Source organism: Lontra canadensis, unplaced genomic scaffold (assembly GCF_010015895.1).
Source record: "Lontra canadensis isolate GAN:19392208 unplaced genomic scaffold, GSC_riverotter_1.0 scaffold205, whole genome shotgun sequence".
NCBI lineage: Eukaryota > Metazoa > Chordata > Mammalia > Carnivora > Mustelidae > Lontra > Lontra canadensis.
Window position 1 is genome coordinate 477,304 of NW_022631199.1, and position 17,513 is coordinate 494,816.

The 17,513-nt window shown below is 53.4% G+C and overlaps 1 protein-coding gene across 1 annotated transcript in view; it reads left to right on the forward strand.

Moving 5' to 3' along the window:
- Positions 1–17,513, forward strand: part of OBSCN (obscurin, cytoskeletal calmodulin and titin-interacting RhoGEF) — an 87,416-nt gene that overhangs the window by 22,993 nt on the left and 46,910 nt on the right. Inside the window, exons 10-25 of the mRNA XM_032848485.1 lie at positions 8,356–8,631; positions 9,359–9,634; positions 10,280–10,564; positions 10,685–10,951; positions 11,079–11,348; positions 12,751–13,017; positions 13,240–13,506; positions 13,697–13,809; positions 13,915–14,068; positions 14,231–14,392; positions 14,482–14,586; positions 15,543–15,809; positions 15,906–16,175; positions 16,282–16,548; positions 16,791–17,057; positions 17,161–17,427. Of these exons, the coding sequence (XP_032704376.1) occupies positions 8,356–8,631; positions 9,359–9,634; positions 10,280–10,564; positions 10,685–10,951; positions 11,079–11,348; positions 12,751–13,017; positions 13,240–13,506; positions 13,697–13,809; positions 13,915–14,068; positions 14,231–14,392; positions 14,482–14,586; positions 15,543–15,809; positions 15,906–16,175; positions 16,282–16,548; positions 16,791–17,057; positions 17,161–17,427 (3,780 nt within the window). The remainder of the gene's footprint in view (positions 1–8,355; positions 8,632–9,358; positions 9,635–10,279; positions 10,565–10,684; positions 10,952–11,078; positions 11,349–12,750; positions 13,018–13,239; positions 13,507–13,696; positions 13,810–13,914; positions 14,069–14,230; positions 14,393–14,481; positions 14,587–15,542; positions 15,810–15,905; positions 16,176–16,281; positions 16,549–16,790; positions 17,058–17,160; positions 17,428–17,513) is intronic.

Consider the following 17,513-nt stretch of genomic DNA (forward strand, 5'->3'; position numbering starts at 1 on the left):
TGAATAATACTTTTAATGTACTGTTGAATCCTATTGGCTAGTATTTTGGTGAGAATTTTTGCATCTGTGTTCATCAAGGATGTTGGTCTGTAGTTCTCTTTTTTGATGGGATCCTTGTCTGGTTTTGGGATCAAGGTGATGCTGGCCTCATAAAATGAGTTTGGAAGTTTTCCTTCCATTTCTGTTTTTTGGAACAGTTTCAGGGGAATAGGAATTAATTCTTCTTTAAATGTTTGGTAGAATTCCCTTGGGAAGCCGTCTGGCCCTGGGCTTTTGTTTGTTTGGAGATTTTTGATGACTGTTTCAATCTCCTTACTGGTTATGGGTCTGTTCAGGTTTTCTATTTCTTCCTGGTTCAGTTGTGGTAGTTTATATGTCTCTAGGAATGCATCCATTTCTTCCAGATTGTCAAATTTGTTGGCGTAGAGTTGCTCATAGTATGTTCTTATAATTGTCTGTATTTCTTTGGTGTTAGTTGTGATCTCTCCTCTTTCATTCATGATTTTATTTATTGGGTCCTTTCTCTTTTCTTTTTGATAAGTCTGGCCAGGGGCTTATCAATCTTATTAATTCTTTCAAAGAACCAGCTCCTAGTTTCGTTGATTTGCTCTATTGTTTTTTTGGTTTCTATTTCATTGATTTCTGCTCTGATCTTTATGATTTCTCTTCTCCTGCTGGGTTTAGGGTTTCTTTCTTGTTCTTTCTCCAGCTCCTTTAGGTGTAGGTTTAGGTTGTGTACCTGAGACCTTTCTTGTTTCTTGAGAAAGGCTTGTACCGCTATATATTTTCCTCTCAGGACTGCCTTTGTTGTGTTCCACAGATTTTGAACCATTGTGTTTTCATTATCATTTGTTTCCATGAATTTTTTCAATTCTTCTTTAATTTCCTGGTTGACCCATTCATTCTTTAGAAGGATGCTGTTTAGTCTCCATGTATTTGGGTTCTTTCCAAATTTCCTCTTGTGATTGAGTTCTAGCTTCAGAGCATTGTGATGTGAAAATATGCAGGGAATGATCCCAATCTTTTGATACTGGTTGAGACCTGATTTAGGACCCAGGATGTGGTCTATTCTGGAGAATGTTCCATGTGCACTAGAGAAGAATGTGTATTCTGTTGCTTTGGGATGAAATGTTCTGAATATATCTGGGATGTCCATCTGGTCCAGTGTGTCATTTAAGGCCTTTATTTCCTTGTTGATCTTTTGCTTGGATGATCTGTCCATTTCATTGAGGGGAGTGTTAAAGTCCCCTACTATTATTGTATTATTGTTGATGTGTTTCTTTGATTTTGTTATTAATTGGTTTATATAGTTGGCTGCTCCCACGTTAGGGGCATAGATATTTAAAATTGTTAGATCTAGGGGCGCTTGGGTGGCTCAGTGGGATAAGCCTCTGCCTTCGGCTCAGGTCATCATCCCAGGGTGCTGGGATCGAGCCCCGCATCGGGCTCTCTGCTCAGCGGGGAGCCTGCTTCCTCCTCTCTCTCTGCCTGCCTCTTCTCTGCCTACGTGTGATCTCTCTCTCTCTGTCCAATAAATAAAAATAAAAAAAAAACTTTAAAATTGTTAGATCTTCTTGTTGGACAGATCCTTTGAATATGATATAGTGTCCTTCCTCATCTCTTATTATAGTCTTTGGCTTAAAATCTAATTGATCTGATATAAGGATTGCCACTCCTGCTTTCTCCTGATGTCCATTAGCATGGTAAATTGTTTTCCACCCCCTCACTTTGAATCTGGAGGTGTCTTCGGGTTTAAAATGAGTTTCTTGTAGGCAACATATAGATGGGTTTTGTTTTTTTATCCATTCTGATACCCTGTGTCTTTTGATTGGGGCATTTAGCCCATTCACATTCAGGGTAACTATTGAGAAATATGAATTTAGTGCCATTGTATTGCCTGTAAGGTGACTGTTACTGTACATTGTCTCTGTTCCTTTCTGATCTACTACTTCTAGGCTCTCTCTTTGCTTAGAGGACCCCTTTCAATATTTCCTGTAGAGCTGGTTTGGTGTTTGCAAATTCTTTCAGTTTTTGTTTGTCCTGGAAGCTTTTAATCTCTCCTTCTATTTTCAATGATAGCCTAGCTGGATATAGTATTCTTGGCTGCATGTTTTTCTCGTTTAGTGGTCTGAATATATCATGCCAGCTCTTTCTGGCCTGCCAGGTCTCTGTGGATAAGTCTGCTGCCAATCTAGTATTTTTACCATTGTATGTTACAGATTTCTTTTCCCGGGCTGATTTCAGGATTTTCTCTTTGTCACTAAGACTTGTAAATTTTACTATTAGGTGATGGGGTATGAACCTATTCTTATGATTTTGAGGGGGGTTCTCTGCACATCCTGGATTTTGATGCTTGTTCCCCTTGCCATATTAGGGAAATTCTCTCCTATAATTCTCTCCAATATACCTTCTGTTCCCCTCTCTCTTTCTTCTTCTTCTGGAATCCCAATTATTCTAATGTTGTTTCATCTTATGGTGTCACTTATCTCTCGAATTCTGCCCTCATGGTCCCGTAGCTGTTTGTCCCTCTGTTGCTCAGCGTCTTTATTCTCTGTCATTTGGTCTTCTATATTGCTAATTCTTTCTTCTGCCTCATTTATCCTAGCAGTGAGAGCCTCCATTTTTGACTGCACCTCATTAATAGCTTTTTTGATTTCAAATTGGTTAGATTTTAGTTCTTTTATTTCTCCAGAAAGGGCTTTTATATCTCCCGAGAGGGTTTCTCTAATATCTTCCATGCCTTTTTGGAGGCCGGCTAGAACCTTGAGAATTGTCATTCTGAACTCTAGATCTGACATATTACCAATGTCTGTATTGATTAGGTCCCTAGCCTTTGGTACTGCCTCTTGTTCTTTTCTTTGTGGTGAATTTTTCCGCCTTGTCATTTTGTCCAGATAAGAGTATATGAAGGAGCAAGTAAAATACTAAAAGGGTGGCAAAGACCCCAGGAAAATATGCTTTAACCAAATCAGAAGAGATCCCAAATCGTGGTGGGGGGGGATAAAAAGAGGTTCAGAAAGAAAGAAAAAAGAAACAATTAAAGAAAACGAATAAAGAAAAAATATAAAAAAGAAAAAAGTGTGTATATATATATATATATATATAAAAGATAAACTAGTTAAAAATGTTAAAAAAGAAAAGGGTAAAAGTTAAAAAAAATTTAGTGGAAGAAGAGAAAAAAAAATTGAAAAAGAAAAATAATTAAATTAACTGCAAGACTAAAGAATCATGGGGAGAAAGCCATGAGCTCCGTGCTTTGCTTTCTCCTCCTCTGGAATTCCGCTGCTCTCCTTGGTATTGAACCTGCACTCCTTGGTAGGTGAACTTGGTCCTGGCTGGGTTTCTTGTTGATCTTCTGGGGGAGGGGCCTGCTGTGGTGATTCTCAAGTGTCTTTGCCCCAGGCGGAGGTACAATGCCCTTACCAGGGGCCGGGCTGAGTAATCCGCTCGGGTTTGCTTTCGGGAGCTTTTGTTCCCTGAGCGCTTTCCGTAGAGTCCGGAGGACGGGAATGAAGATAGCGGCCGCCCAGTGTCCGGCCCGGAGGAGCCGGGAGTCCGGGGCCCCACTCCTCAGTGCGCCCTCAGAGAACAGCGCCCAATTGCTCCCGTCTGCCTGGCCTCCGGCCGCGCTCCGAGCTGACCGAGCCTGCGACCGGTTCAAGGTAACCCCGAGCTGTGAGCTCACTCCTCGGCTCCGTCTCTGTAGCCGGCCTCTCCGTTCTAATACCTGCGAGCTCTGCGACATTCAGACACCCCCGATCCTTCTGTGACCCTGCGGGACCTGAGGCCACGCTGACCCCGCGTGGGCTTCACCCCGGTTAAGCCTCTGGAGCGATGTCCCTCAGCGGAACAGACTTTTAAAAGTCCCGATTTTGTGCTCCGTGGCTCCGCCGCTTGCCGGGAACCTGCCCCTCCCCCCAGGATCTATCTTCCCGTCACTTTGGATTCACTTCTCCGCCAGTCCTACCTTTCAGAAAGTGGTTGATTTTCTGTTTCTAGAATTGCTGTTCTTCTTCTCTTTGATCTCCCGTTGGACTTGTAGGTATTTGCAATCTTTAGACAAGCTATCTAGCTGATCTCCTGCTACCTGAAGTAGTCTCAGCCACTACTTCTCCGCCATCTTGACTCCTCCTGGATGCACATTTCAACACACACACTCACAGACACACATACCCACAAACATATGTGCATGCACACTTAAACACATACACTCTCAACAACACATGCATTAATATGCATAGACTCGTGCACACACAACCATACATAATAATCCCCACATATATACACATAGACATATATACATAGATGCATACACACACAGCGTGATCAGGAATGATTTTGTGCCATGCTTATCGAAGACACAGTTTCCTTCACAGTTAGTCTGGGAGGATTCCTATGGAGTGAGCCTCAGAAATAACAGAGACCTGGTGTGGCCCTAACTTGAGGATGCAGCTGAGTCTGGGGCCACAAAACGAGTGGCAGATGCCTCACTGTACAGTCTGAAAGGTGTGTACCCATTGGCCACGGCTGAGGGTGACAGTCACCTGTGTGGTTAGGTGCTCTCTGCCTTCACATGGTAGCATTTGTGAGGACTCATCCATTCTCAGAATTCTGGTAGTAGTCCCAGTGGCTGTAAAAATGATTCCAGAAGTGTTGATGGCTGGGAGGGCAGATGTGGCAGGAGCTCAGATGGGCATCACATCCACAGGAAGCATGTGGATTCCACTGAACCCCTGTGGCCCCCGGAGACATTTTCCTGCAGAGATTTTGCTTCTGGAGGTGTCCGGGTCAAACAGAGGTGGTGGCTGAAGGGATGGAGAGGGTGTAGGAGTGTATGAAGTGGTACTTATGTGGGTGTGGGCTGAGAAACAGTGATATTGGTGAGTCCTACAAGCTTGGGTGAACACATAGACTGAGGGGCCACCATCTGAGACATGGCAGGTGGACATGAGCAGATTTGCTGGGAGAAGTAGGTGATGAGCTAGCCTGGGATGTCCAGGGGGTGGTTGGCTGTCTGGGCATGGTACTCAGTTGATGCTGGTCTGGTAAGGGAGACTCAGTGTTTGTTGGCATGTTGGTGGTGGGAGGGACTGGGAAAAGAAGTACCGTGGAGGGAGTGGATGATAATGGGACCTACCCCTGGGATCCTGGGAGAGCTGGGACCATATAAGGAGAGGCCCAGAGGGGTGGGGAGAGAATCCAGTGACATAGAGGCTGACTGCAGCCCTGACCAGCCACTGCACTGAATGTTGAAGACCACTGTCTTCCATCCAGCCACCTGCTCCAGGGGAAAGTCAGCCAGCTGGATGTTTTATCTTTTTTCTCCATGAAAACTACATTTAAGACATAAAAATAGAACCATCTATACTTTGGGTTTGTGCCTTTTAAAAATATTAAAAATCCAATCAAAAGTCTTATAACTCAAGGATATTGCCCATTCTTGGTGATATCTCATAAAGAATTATCTTTGAAATGCAAGCTGGTACAGCCACTCTGGGAAACAGCATGGAGGTTCCTTAAAAAGTTGAAAATAGAGCTACCCTACAAACTCAGCAATTGCACTACTGCATATTTACCCCAGAGATACAAATGTAGTGATACGAAGGGGCATGTGCACCCGAATGTTTATAGCAGCAATGTTCACACTAGCCAAACTATGGAAAGAGCCTAGATGTCCATCAACAGATGAATGGATAAAGAAGATGTGGTATATATGGAATATTATGCAGGCATCAGAAAATGAAATCTTGCCATTTGCAATGACGTGGATGGTACTAGAGGGTATTATGCTAAGCGAAATAAGTCAGTCAGGGAAAGACAGCTGTCATATGATCTCACTTATATGAGGAATTTAAGGAACAAAACAGAGGATCATAGGGGAATAGAGGAAAATTTAAAAGAAGATGAAATCAGAAAGGGAGATAAACCATAAGAGGGAGACTTTTAATCATAGGAAGCACACTGAGGGTTGCTGAAGGGGAGGTGGGTGGGAAAGTAGGGTAACTAGATGATGGACATTAAGGAGGGCACATGATATAATGAACACTGGGTATTATATAAGACTGATAAATCACTGACCTCAGAAATTAATAATACATTATATGTTAATTAAATTTAAATTTAAAAGATGAAGGCAAAAAATAAAATCTAAATCATATATATATGGTTTAGATTTTATTTAGATTTTATTTTATTGATTTTATTTAGATTTTATTTATTCTATTTTATTTAGATTATATATATATAATATATAGAATTCATATATATATAAATATATAAATATATAAATATATATATATATATATTCTCCCTGAAATTCTCCCTGAAAATACCTATGCTCTGATGGCCAAAAGCCAAGATTTCCATTGACTATTGGAAGGTTAGAGAGGAGTTCCTGAAGCAAAAAGTCCCTAGTAGATGAGATTGGAAAGTTAAAGTTAAAAGCACCCCATCTGGACTTCTCTAGTGTGAAAACTCTCCCACTGTGGACATCTGAAACTGTGGGGCTGAATGTAACAAAGTCAGGTTAAGTTAATATCTGGACTGGAAAGGAGAAAGAGGGACATTTCCAGGTGCTAGAAAAGAGGAGGCACTGAGAAATGAAAGCAGTGGATGATGACTTGGTTCACTGTTGCTACTGTGGGGGGCTTTTGGGTCTGACTTACACCACCAGCTTGCCAATACGCATGAGAACAAATAGGAAGTGAGACGGAGATCAGCATACAGTGATGGAAACCTTCTAGAACCACATCATTAAAGAAAAGATGGACCAGAAAAGCAATCTTCTGCAGCCCAGGGAGGTCACAGGGCACTTGTATTTCTGCTTCGGCTTAGATGGGAAAATCTCCCCTAAGAAATGGAAGCCTATTTTTCACTTGGGAATGAGATTTCAACTTATAATGCTAAGGACCCCAGACTGAGAAGTTAACCTACCAGTGGGGCTCCAGGCCAGTGGCACTCCTGGAGTGCCTGGCAACAGTGAATATCAGGAGGATTACCCCACCGCCAAAGCCACACTTAATAATACCACTGGCTGAGGAAACCATGTCAGATTCACAGTAAAGTACATCTAAACACTGGAGGAATAATCCTATATAGAAGGGAAAAGATGAGGGCTAGACCACCCAGGGACCTCAGATGATGTAACAGCATACTTAAAATGAGTAATACGAGAGATTTGATAAAGTAAGAAAAAAGTTAAGTAGGAAGCAGAAGAACAGGCAGATTCAAAGAAGAAGCAAATGAAGCTTCATGAATGGGAAACACATTTATAATGAACAATTTAATGGAGTGATAAATAGCAAATTAGACATAGCTGAAGACAAAATCACTGAACTGAAAGATAGATTTGAGGAAGTTATTCAGAGGGAAACACAGAGATTAAAAAAAATTAGAGAGAAGGGCAGAGGTAGAGAAGAGAAGCTGTAGGCCACAGGTGTGTCCAAAGGATTTCTAGGAGAGGCTGGAGAGAATAAGAAGAAAAAATTATGACGGAAATCACACAGAGAAATTTTAGTAGGGGTTGAAGATGTGAATCCTAAGCTTCAGGACTCCCAAGAGATCATGGGAAGTGTAGGAAAAATAAATCCACAGCTAGACACGTCACAGTGAACCACAGAAGAGTAAAGATGAATGGGAAGACAGTAATCCTTCCACAGATTTGTCCACAGCAATGAAGAGCACAAAGAAGGCATCATCTCCAATGTACTAGGGGAATATGACTGTCAACCAGAATTCTGTATCCAGCTAAACTATCATTCAAAAGTTTGAGTGAAATAAAGATGTTTTCAGGAGGTAAATGGAGAGAACTTACCATTCACAAAACCCTGCTGGAAAAAAATTGTTGATGGATATATGTCAAAAGGAAGAATGTAATATGATCCAGAGAAGTAAGCTAATAAAAACCATGTCCAGTCCCCAAGCCAGGGGTTTCATTATACGGATGGCAGCTGGATTACTAGAAGTGACAGACTGCACTAGGAGTCATTGTGTCTGTGTTCTTGTGACTTGGATGTCACCCATTGTTGGTGACAGTGCACAAGAAATTCTCCCTGAAAATACCTGTGGTTTGATGTGCAGGTATGCCTCCATTTGTTAGGATAATTATGGGATCACAGATGTTAAATGCCAAATCCTGAATCATAACACATACCTACCTGGAAATTATTTGACCTGGAGTCTTCAGATTATGAAAACTAACCTGTTCTTGCTTTATGTGTTTTCTGAGTGTGGGTTTTTCTGTGTAGAGGGAGCCAGGAACAGGGTGGGCTTGTGGCCAAGCCTTCCTGGTTTTGAGATCCAGAGGGTGGGCCTTCATTCAGGTCTAGATATTTGATTGTCCCTCTCTGTCTCCAGAACCTGCATTAGTGTTTGCCAAGGACCAGCCAGCATTCAGGGAGGTGCAGGCCAATGTGCGGGCCAGTGCCACCCTGAGCTGTGAGGTGGCCCAGGACAAGACAGAGGTGACGTGGTACAAGGACGGGAAGAAGCTGAGTGCGAGCTCCAACGTGCACGTGGAGGCCAAGGGCTGCAGCAGGCGGCTGGTGGTGCAGCAGGCAGGGAAGGTGGATGCCGGGGAGTACAGCTGCGAGGCCGGGGGCCAGAAGGTGTCCTTCCGCCTGGATGTCACAGGTCAGTTCTTTTGGTTAAACTCTAGCCTTGATCAAGGGTGATGGTGGGATAAGCATAGAGTCCAGATAGACTCTGGAGCTCTTTCCATTGGACTTAACTTTTCACATGTCCCTCCTTTGGCCTCCAATTCTCATACATGTGGCTGAGCCAAGAGCAATTGGATAGGAAGGTGTACATGGAAAGGTTTGCTAATTCCTATGAACCATGACTGGTGTTCCAGGGATAATACCCACCTGGGACAGCCCACGTGGAGCAGTGATAGAATGTGTGGTTCCTACCTGGGACAGCCCACGTGGAGTGGTAATAGAGTGTGTGGTCCCCACCTGGGACAGCCAACATGGAGCAGTGATAGAACGTGTGGTCCCCACCTGGAACAGCCCATAGGAGATGTGGTAGAGTTAGGGACCCCCTGGAACAGTCCACATTGAGGAAAGGGAGAATTTAGGGTCTTCACTCCTTCAGGCAACATAGAACTGGGACAGTCCGTGAGGACCAGTGGTAGAATGTATGGTCCCCACCTGAACAAGCCCTCACACAGTAGTTACAGAATAGGTACATAAATTGTGTTACTTGTTGCTGAGAAGGCTACAGGGCTTCTCCAGATGACACAGCTGACACAGGAGAAGTTTCCATTCCCTCTGCTTCCTGGTTCAGTACTTCTTACCCCAGTGCTGCCTTCCTAACAGACTTGATATCTTCAATCATGTGTGTCCCTCTCTGTCCCCAGAGCCCTCCGTGGTGTTTGCCAAGGAGCAGCCAGCACGCAGGGAGGTGCTCTGCAAGGCGGGGGCCAGTGCCACCCTGAGCTGTGAGGTGGCCCAGGCCCACACAGAGGTGACGTGGTACAAGGACGGGAAGAAGCTGAGCGCGAGCTCCAACGTGCGCGTGGAGGCCAAGGGCTGCAGCAGGCGGCTGGTGGTGCAGCAGGCGGGGAAGGCGGACGCCGGGGAGTACAGCTGCGAGGCCGGGGGCCAGAAGGTGTCCTTCCGCCTGGACGTCACAGGTGTGTGCCAGTGTTCCGTAAAGGTAATAACGTCCTGACAAGTCAGGAAAGGAGCTCCTCTTGGACTGGATAGGGAGACAGTTGTGTGTTGCACCTGTGTTGGGTTTTCTGTGATGGGCCCAGCCCTGGATTCTGTCTACCACTCAGGTGCTCGGACTGGAGAACTGCTGTCCCTGTTTTTGGTTGTTCTGGGCATCCGCTTCCCCAAACCTCTCCCCTCCTTCCAGAATCCCACTGTAACCAGCTAAACCTGACATGAGCCTTTCTTGGTGTCCTGTAATCCCCTCAGGCCCGTGGCCTGTGGCAGGCACCATTCTCTGTCTAGGGCTGTCACGTTCTAGGGAAACATGAGCACACACGTTTCCCATGTTTAATCCACCCCGGGCAGCTGTGGAGCTTCACTGGAGGGGCTCTTGTTTTGGGATCCTAATTGTCCAGCTGTGCTGTGGTCAGCCCTGTGAGCTTGCCCTTGCTTGGATGCCCATCCTGACCTGGGCCTGGCCAGGCTATCCTTTCCTGCCTCCCCTCCTGGGCCTGCTTCCCGATGCCCTTCTGTAATATGGACCTAGGCCCGCTGCTAGGGGCGATGGGGCCCAAGCCAGGAACACAAGAGCCCTGCTCTTATGCTCACTGACCTCCCCCCAGAGCCGGAGCCTGAGTCCCCCGCCCTGGAGAGACCCGGCCGCAGGGAGCCTCTGGTGGTCAGGGAGCATGAGGACATTGTCCTGACGGCCACTCTGGCCACACCCTCTGTGGCCGCGGTGACGTGGCTCAAGGATGGTGTGGAGATCCGCCGAAGCAAGCGTCATGAAACAGCCAGCCTGGGGGACACCCACACCCTGACCGTCCACGGGGCCCAGACCCTGGACAGCGCAGTCTACAGCTGCCGTGTGGGCACGGCAGGGCAGGACTTCCCGGTGCAGGTGGAAGGTCAGCAGGGCTGGGGGTGGTGTTCTGGGAACTCCGTGTGTGCGGGGGGCGGGGCCGGAGCGGCCGTCCCCAGGGAGGGCAGCTCAAGTCCCACATCTGATGCCCCTTCCTGTCCTGCAGAGGTGGCCACCAAGTTCTGCCAGCCCCTGGAGCCTGTGAGCGGGGAGCTGGGGGGCACGGTGACACTGGTGTGTGAGCTGAGCCCGCCCCAGGCCGAGGTCGTGTGGCGCTGCGGGAGCACACAGCTCCGGGCTGGGAAGCGCTTCCAGATTGAAGCCACGGGGGCCCGGCGCTCCCTCACGGTGTCAGGCCTGCGGCTGGAGGATGCGGGGGAGTACACGTGCGAGACCCGCAATGACCGCACCAGCGCTCAGCTCACCGTCAACGGTACTCCGTGGAGGGCCGCACGGGTGGGCGGGCAGTCAGGCAGGGCGTGCCTGGGCGGCTGCCTGGTGGAGATACCCTTATCCACAACTGCAGGGTGGGGCCTCTCAAGGAAAACCCCTGTCCACAGCCCCCCGCACGGTCAAGTTCACATCAGAGTTGAGGGCGGTGGTGGCCGAGGAAGGTGGAGAGGCCACCTTCCATTGCGTGGTGTCCCCGGGCGACTCGGCAGTCACGTGGTTCCGGGACGGTGCCTTGCTGCAGCCCAGCCAGAAGTTTCTCATCTCCCAAAGTGGCTCTAGCCACAGCCTGACCATCTCTGGCCTGACCCTGGAGGACGCTGGCCAGATCACTGCAGAGGCTGAGGGTGTCCAGTCCTCAGCTGCTCTCCGGGTGCGAGGTGAGTGGATGGGGCCTCAGGGAGGGCCTCTCCATGGGCTCATTCCCTTGCAGCCTTCCGTTGCCAGCCTGGGTACAGCTGGTCTGGATACTTCATAAAGGGGGGGAGGGGGGATGGGCGGTGCCCAGGGGCCGGGTACCTACTCGGAAGGGGACACAGTAAACTGCCACAAGGCGCATCTGGTTGGGGAGTAGGCAGAGGTTGACGCTGTCCAGGGAGGCTTCCTGGAGGAGGCATCCTCAGCTGAGCCCCATGGATGGAAATGGAGTTGGCAGCCAGTGCAAGCAGAGGCTGGAGGTGGGGATGAACTTAACTGGCTGGAGCCAGGTCCTCTCCTGGGGAGCTGTTGCAGGTTCTGAGCAAGAGTAACACGCACATATACACCTTCTGGGAAGATCACGGCAGAGCCTGGGACTGGGAGGCGTACTTGCATCATGCTTTTCATTCCGTAACATGGAGTGTCCAGGGTCTCCCTAGAGCGGAGCGGCTGGTGCTGCAGGTCTGGGGCTCAGTCTGTTGCACCAACTCCCTGTGACCTGCTGCTGGTGGTCATGGGCCACATTCAGTAGTTCCGGGCACTGTGTCCGGCCTGGTTGTTGGGAGCCGGGGAGCAGGAGAGGAGACACGTGTTGGGGAAGGAGCAGCCTCCCAGAGCCTCAGCTTCTTCCCATGTAACTGTGCCCATGCAGGTGCACAGCTGGGCCCAGCTTCCTCCCATGTAACTGTATGTGTGCAGGTTCACAGCTGAGCCTGGCTTCATTCCACATAACTACATATGCAGGTGCACAGCTGATTCTGGTTTCCTCCCACGTAACTGTGCCTGTGCAGGTGCACAGCTGGGCTTGGCTTCCCCACATGTAACTGTATGTGTGCAGGTGCACAGCTGGGCCCGGCTTCCTCCCACATAGCTGTATGTGTGCAGGTGCACAGCTGGTTCTGGTTTCCTACCATGTAATTGTGCCTGTGCAGGTGCACAGCTGGGGCCAGCTTCCTCCCACATAACTGCTTGTGCAGGTGCACAGCTGAGCCCAGCTTCTTCCCACATAACTGCTTGTGCAGGTGCACAGCTCGGCCTGGCTTCCTCCCACATAACTGTGACCTTGCAGGTGCACAGCTGGGCCTGGCTTCCTCCTATGTAACTGTGCCTGTGCAGGTGCACAGCTGAGCCCGGCTTCCTCCCATGTAAATGTATGTGTATAGGTGCCCAGCTGGGCCCGGCTTCCTCCCATGAACTGTGCCAATGCAGGTGCTCAGCTGGGCCCAGCCTGGAGGTGGAATGTGAGGTCAGGGTGGGGAGCAGGTGTGCCATTGAGGGGTGGGGTAGGGGGTGGAAGGGCCCTCAAGCTCTGGCTCTTCCAAGAGTGGTCGTGACTGTGGTGACCTCCCTTGCTTGTGACCTCAGAGGCTCCGGTGCTATTCAGAAAGAAGCTGGAACCCCAGACGGTGGAAGAGCGGAGCTCAGTGACCATGGAGGTGGAGCTGACGCGGCCGTGGCCCGATGTCAAGTGGACACGGAATGCAGCAGCCCTGGCGCCAGGCAAGAACGTGGAGATCCACGTGGAAAGCACCAGTCACCGCTTGGTTCTGCACTGTGTGGGTTTCGCCGACCGTGGCTTCTATGGGTGCGAGACTCCAGACGACAAGACGCAGGCCAAGCTCACCGTGGAAAGTGAGCAGCAGCAGCAGGCGGGGCCCCAGGAGTCAGGCATCTAGGAAAGAGGTGGGAGGGGGAGGGGATGGATGTCCCCCTGCAGGGACAGGCCCTGGGGGGTGCCGGGAAGGAAGGGGTGGGCCTTCGGCTCTGAGGCCCCGTGGAGAGGTGAGTGGGGGCTGGCCTGCGGGCTAAGGTGTCCATGCAGTGGCTCACCCCTGCCCCTGCGTGTGTGCTCAGTGCGCCGGGTCCAGCTCGTGCGGGGCCTACAGGCGGTGGAGGTGTCCGAGCAGGGCACCGTCAGCATGGAGGTGGAGCTGTCCCATGCTGCCGTGGAGGGCAGCTGGACGCGGGATGGCCTGCGGCTGCAGCCAGGGCCCACGTGCCAGCTGGCCGTGCGTGGCCCCATCCACACGCTCACGCTGTTGGACCTGCGGCCGCAGGATGGCGGCCTCGTCGCCTTCAAAGCTGAGGGGGTGCACACGTCTGCGCGGCTCATGGTAACCGGTGCGTGGGCCTGGGCGCGACCTGTGGCGGGGTGCAGCCTGCTCTGTCCCCCAGGTGGCCTGGGGAGGCGGGTGGGCTGGGGTGGCAGAATCCTGGGCCCTGGGTCTCATTCCTAGAACAGCTGTCTGACACTGCCCCGCCCGGGCCCCTCTTGGCTCTGCCTCTCACCCTTCCCCTCCTGCCGCCCTAGAGCTGCCTGTGAGGTTCAGCCGCCCCCTGCAGGACATGGTGGCCACAGAGAAGGACAGGGTGACCCTGGAGTGTGAGCTGTCTCGCCCCAGTGTGGACGTGCGCTGGCTGAAGGTGCTGCCTCTCGCCCGAGCCCTCTGCCTCTCTCGGTGGCCTGTCAGGCACGGGACGGCTCTGCCGGGGAGTCCCCGCACCTGACCCGGCCTCTTCCCTCCTCAGGATGGTGTGGAGCTGCGGGTGGGCAAGACGGTGGGCATGGTGGCCCAGGGTGCCTGTCGGAGTCTCGTCATTTACCGGTGTGAGCTCGGGGACCAGGGCGTGTACGTGTGTGACGCCCGCGACGCTCAGAGCTCAGCCTCCCTGAAGGTGCAAGGTGGGCCAATGAGGGTCAGAACCTCCTGGCCCCCCACATTCCCCAGTGGGGGGCTCAGCCCCCTGGCTCACCCTGCCCTGTCCCCTCCAGCAGTCCGGGCGGGAGGGGGGAAGGCGCAGCTTCGCGTGTCCAGGCGTGACAAGGCCCTGCTCGTTACCCCAGGTCGCAAGGTCCAGATCGTGAGGCCCCTGGAGGACGTGGAGGTGATGGAGAAGGAGGGTGCCACGTTCTCCTGTGAGGTCTCGCTCGACGAGGTGCCGGCCCAGTGGTTCTGGGAGGGCACTAAGCTTCGGCCCAGTGACAACGTGCGCACCCGCCAGGAAGGTGCGGTGGTGGGCAGGCTTCGGGAGGGCACGTCCTCCTCCAGTCCCCAGGCCATCCTTCCCCCAGCACTGAGTGGCCTGTGTTTCCAGGAAGGAAATACACTCTCATCTTCCGGAGGGTCCTGGCAGAAGATGCCGGGGAGATCAGATTTGTCGCGGAAAATGCAGAATCACGAGCACAGCTCCAAGTGAAAGGTGAGGGAGTCCAGGGGAGGGTCTGTGCTGGGCAATGTGTGGGTGCACACACACCTTTTGGGCCTTCCAGGGGCTGACAGGTCTGTTGCCACAGAACAGGCTTGGGGCACCCAGGCCTTTCTTGGGAGGAGGACAGCAGTGACCCAGAAGGAGGAGATTGGTCTTGGAGAGGCAGCCTTTTGTATGAGGTCTCAGGGTCTCCTTGTCGAAATTGGAGGCAGCAGTAAATCCTGGGACTGGAGCAAGTGCTGGAGAGGTGGTGAGGGCAGATGGCACCCCTGGCAGGTGGCGGGGCTGGTGGCACCCCAGCCGGTGGCAGGGGCAGGTGGCAACCCCTGGCAGGTGGCAGGCGCAGGTGGCAACCCCGTCAGGTGGCGGGGGCAGGTGGCACCCCTGGCAGGTGGTGAGGGCAGGTTTACACCCGTGTCAGATGGCAGAAGCAAGTGGCACCCCAGCCGGTGGCGGGGACAGGTGGCACCCCTGGCAGGTGGCAAGGGCAGGTGGTACCCCAGCAGGTATTGAGCGTCAGCCCTTAGCTGGTGGCCTTGGTGACAGTGAGGGCATCAAGAAGAGAGAGTCAGTGGCAAGGGAGGGGCAGGAAGGCATAGGAGGCGTGGATTTGCTTGATGCAGGGGCGTGCAGGGGGGGAGGTGTGAGGAAATGTGGCAAAGCAGGGATGTGTGGGCAGCAGGGGTGCACAGAAGGAGCTTGTGAAGGGCCAGGGGCACGGATGTGGGTGTGCTCAGCTTCCTCCCAGGCAGCTGTGTGGGGTCCCAGAGCAGCCCGATGGGGACACCCGGCATAGCCATCAGGGGACAGTGAACTGGGCCAGTACGGGCTGCTCTGCCGGAGCATGGTGGGAGTCTGCTGGCTGGAGGCTGAAGAGCATCCGCACCGCTTTGGGCGTGGAGTTTTGGGGCTCTGAGCGCCCCCAACCACACCGGCCACACCCACAGAGCTGCCGGTGGCCATCCTGCGGCCGTTGCGGGACAAGATAGCCATGGAGAAGCACCGCGGCGTGCTGGAGTGCCAGATGTCTCGGGCCAGCGCGCAGGTACAGTGGTTCAAGGGCAGCGTGGAACTGCAGCCCGGGCCCAAGTACGAGATGGTCAGTGACGGCCTCTACCGGAAGCTAATCATCAAGGAGGTGCAGCCCGAGGATGAGGACACGTACACCTGCGACGCTGGAGACGTGAAGACCAGCGCCCAGTTCTTCGTGGAAGGTGCGGGCGGCACCGTGCGGGCGCCTCTCCGGAGTCCCAGGGTGGCGAGTGGTCCTCTCTGCCGGACCGCGCCGGTGACCCGTCCCTCACCCACAGAGCAATCCATCACCATCGTGCGCGGCCTGCAGGACGTGACCGTGATGGAGCCTGCCCCAGCCTGGTTCGAGTGCGAGACCTCCATTCCGGCGGTGCGGCCGCCCAAGTGGCTCCTGGGAAAGACGGCGCTGCAGGCGGGGGCGGACGTGGGCATGGAGCAGGAGGGCACAGTGCATCGGCTGACGCTGCGGCGCACCTGCTCCACCATGACCGGGCCCGTGCACTTCACCATCGGCAAGTCGCGCTCCACCGCGCGCCTAGTGGTCTCAGGTGAGCGCGCGGCGTGGGTGGGCGGCGCACGGACCGGGCTCAGGGCTGGGGTAGAACCCGTGGTCCCCCGGAGGCCACGGCACCGCCCTCTCCCCTTCTGCCACAGACATCCCGATGGTGCTCACGCGGCCGCTGGAGCCCAAGGCGGGGCGCGAGCAGCAGTCGGTGGTCCTGTCCTGCGACTTCAAGCCGCCCCCCAAGGCCGTGCAGTGGTACAAGGAGGACGCTCCCCTGGCACCCTCTGAGAAGTTCAAGATGAGCCTGGAGGGCCACATGGCAGAGCTGCGAATCCTCCGCCTCACACCCGCGGACGCCGGCGTCTACCGGTGCCAAGCCGGCAGCGCCCAGAGCAGCACGGAGGTCACCGTGGAAGGTACCGAGGGCGCCTGAGGCCCTGGAAGGATCTTGGAGGCTTAGTGGCCCACTGTGCCCTTGGCAGTGCGCGCGGGCTCACGGGGCCCTGGGAGGGTCGCTGGGGGCGGGGGACGCCCGGGACCGGCGCTGAGCGGCCCGCCGTGCCCGTCAGCGCGCGCGGGCACACGGGGCCCTGGGAGGGTCGCTGGGGGCGGGGGACGCCCGGGACCGGCGCTGAGCGGCCCGCCGTGCCCCTGGCAGCGCGCGAGGTGACCGTGACGCAGCCGTTGCAGGACACAGAAGTCACGGAGGAGAGCCGAGCCTCTTTCTTCTGTGAGCTGTCCCGTGAGGACGAGGAGCTGGAGTGGTCGCTCAACGGCAGGCCTCTGTACAACGACAGCTTCCATGAGATCACCCACGAGGGCCGGCGCCACACGCTGGTGCTGAAGCGGGTCCGGCGGGCTGACGCAGGCACTGTGCGCGCCTGCTCCCCCAAGGTGTCGGCCACTGCCCGCCTGGAGGTCAAAGGTGAGGCGTCCCTGCGGGCCCTTAGGGTCCTCCCAGGAAGGGGCGCCGGGCTCTCTGCTGGCCCGAGGTGGCACTCGCTCACCTGTCCCCACCCCCAACCCAGCAAAGCCAGTGGTGTTCCTGAAGGCTCTCGATGATGTGTCCGTGGAGGAGCGGGGCACGCTGGCCCTGCAGTGCGAGGTCTCCGACCCCCAGGCCCGCGTGGTGTGGCGGAAAGACAGCGTGGAACTGGGCCCCAGCGACAAGTACGACTTCTTGCACATGGCGGGCACGCGCGGGCTTGTGGTGCATGACCTGAGTCGGGACGACACCGGCCTCTACACTTGCAGCGTCGGCTCCGAGGAGACCCGCGCCAGAGTCAGTGTTCACGGTGCGTGGCTGGCTCCAGGGGTTGCCGCTGCAGCCAGGGGGCGGGGCGGGTCCAGGAGGCAGGTCCAGGCCCAGGGGGTGGAGCCG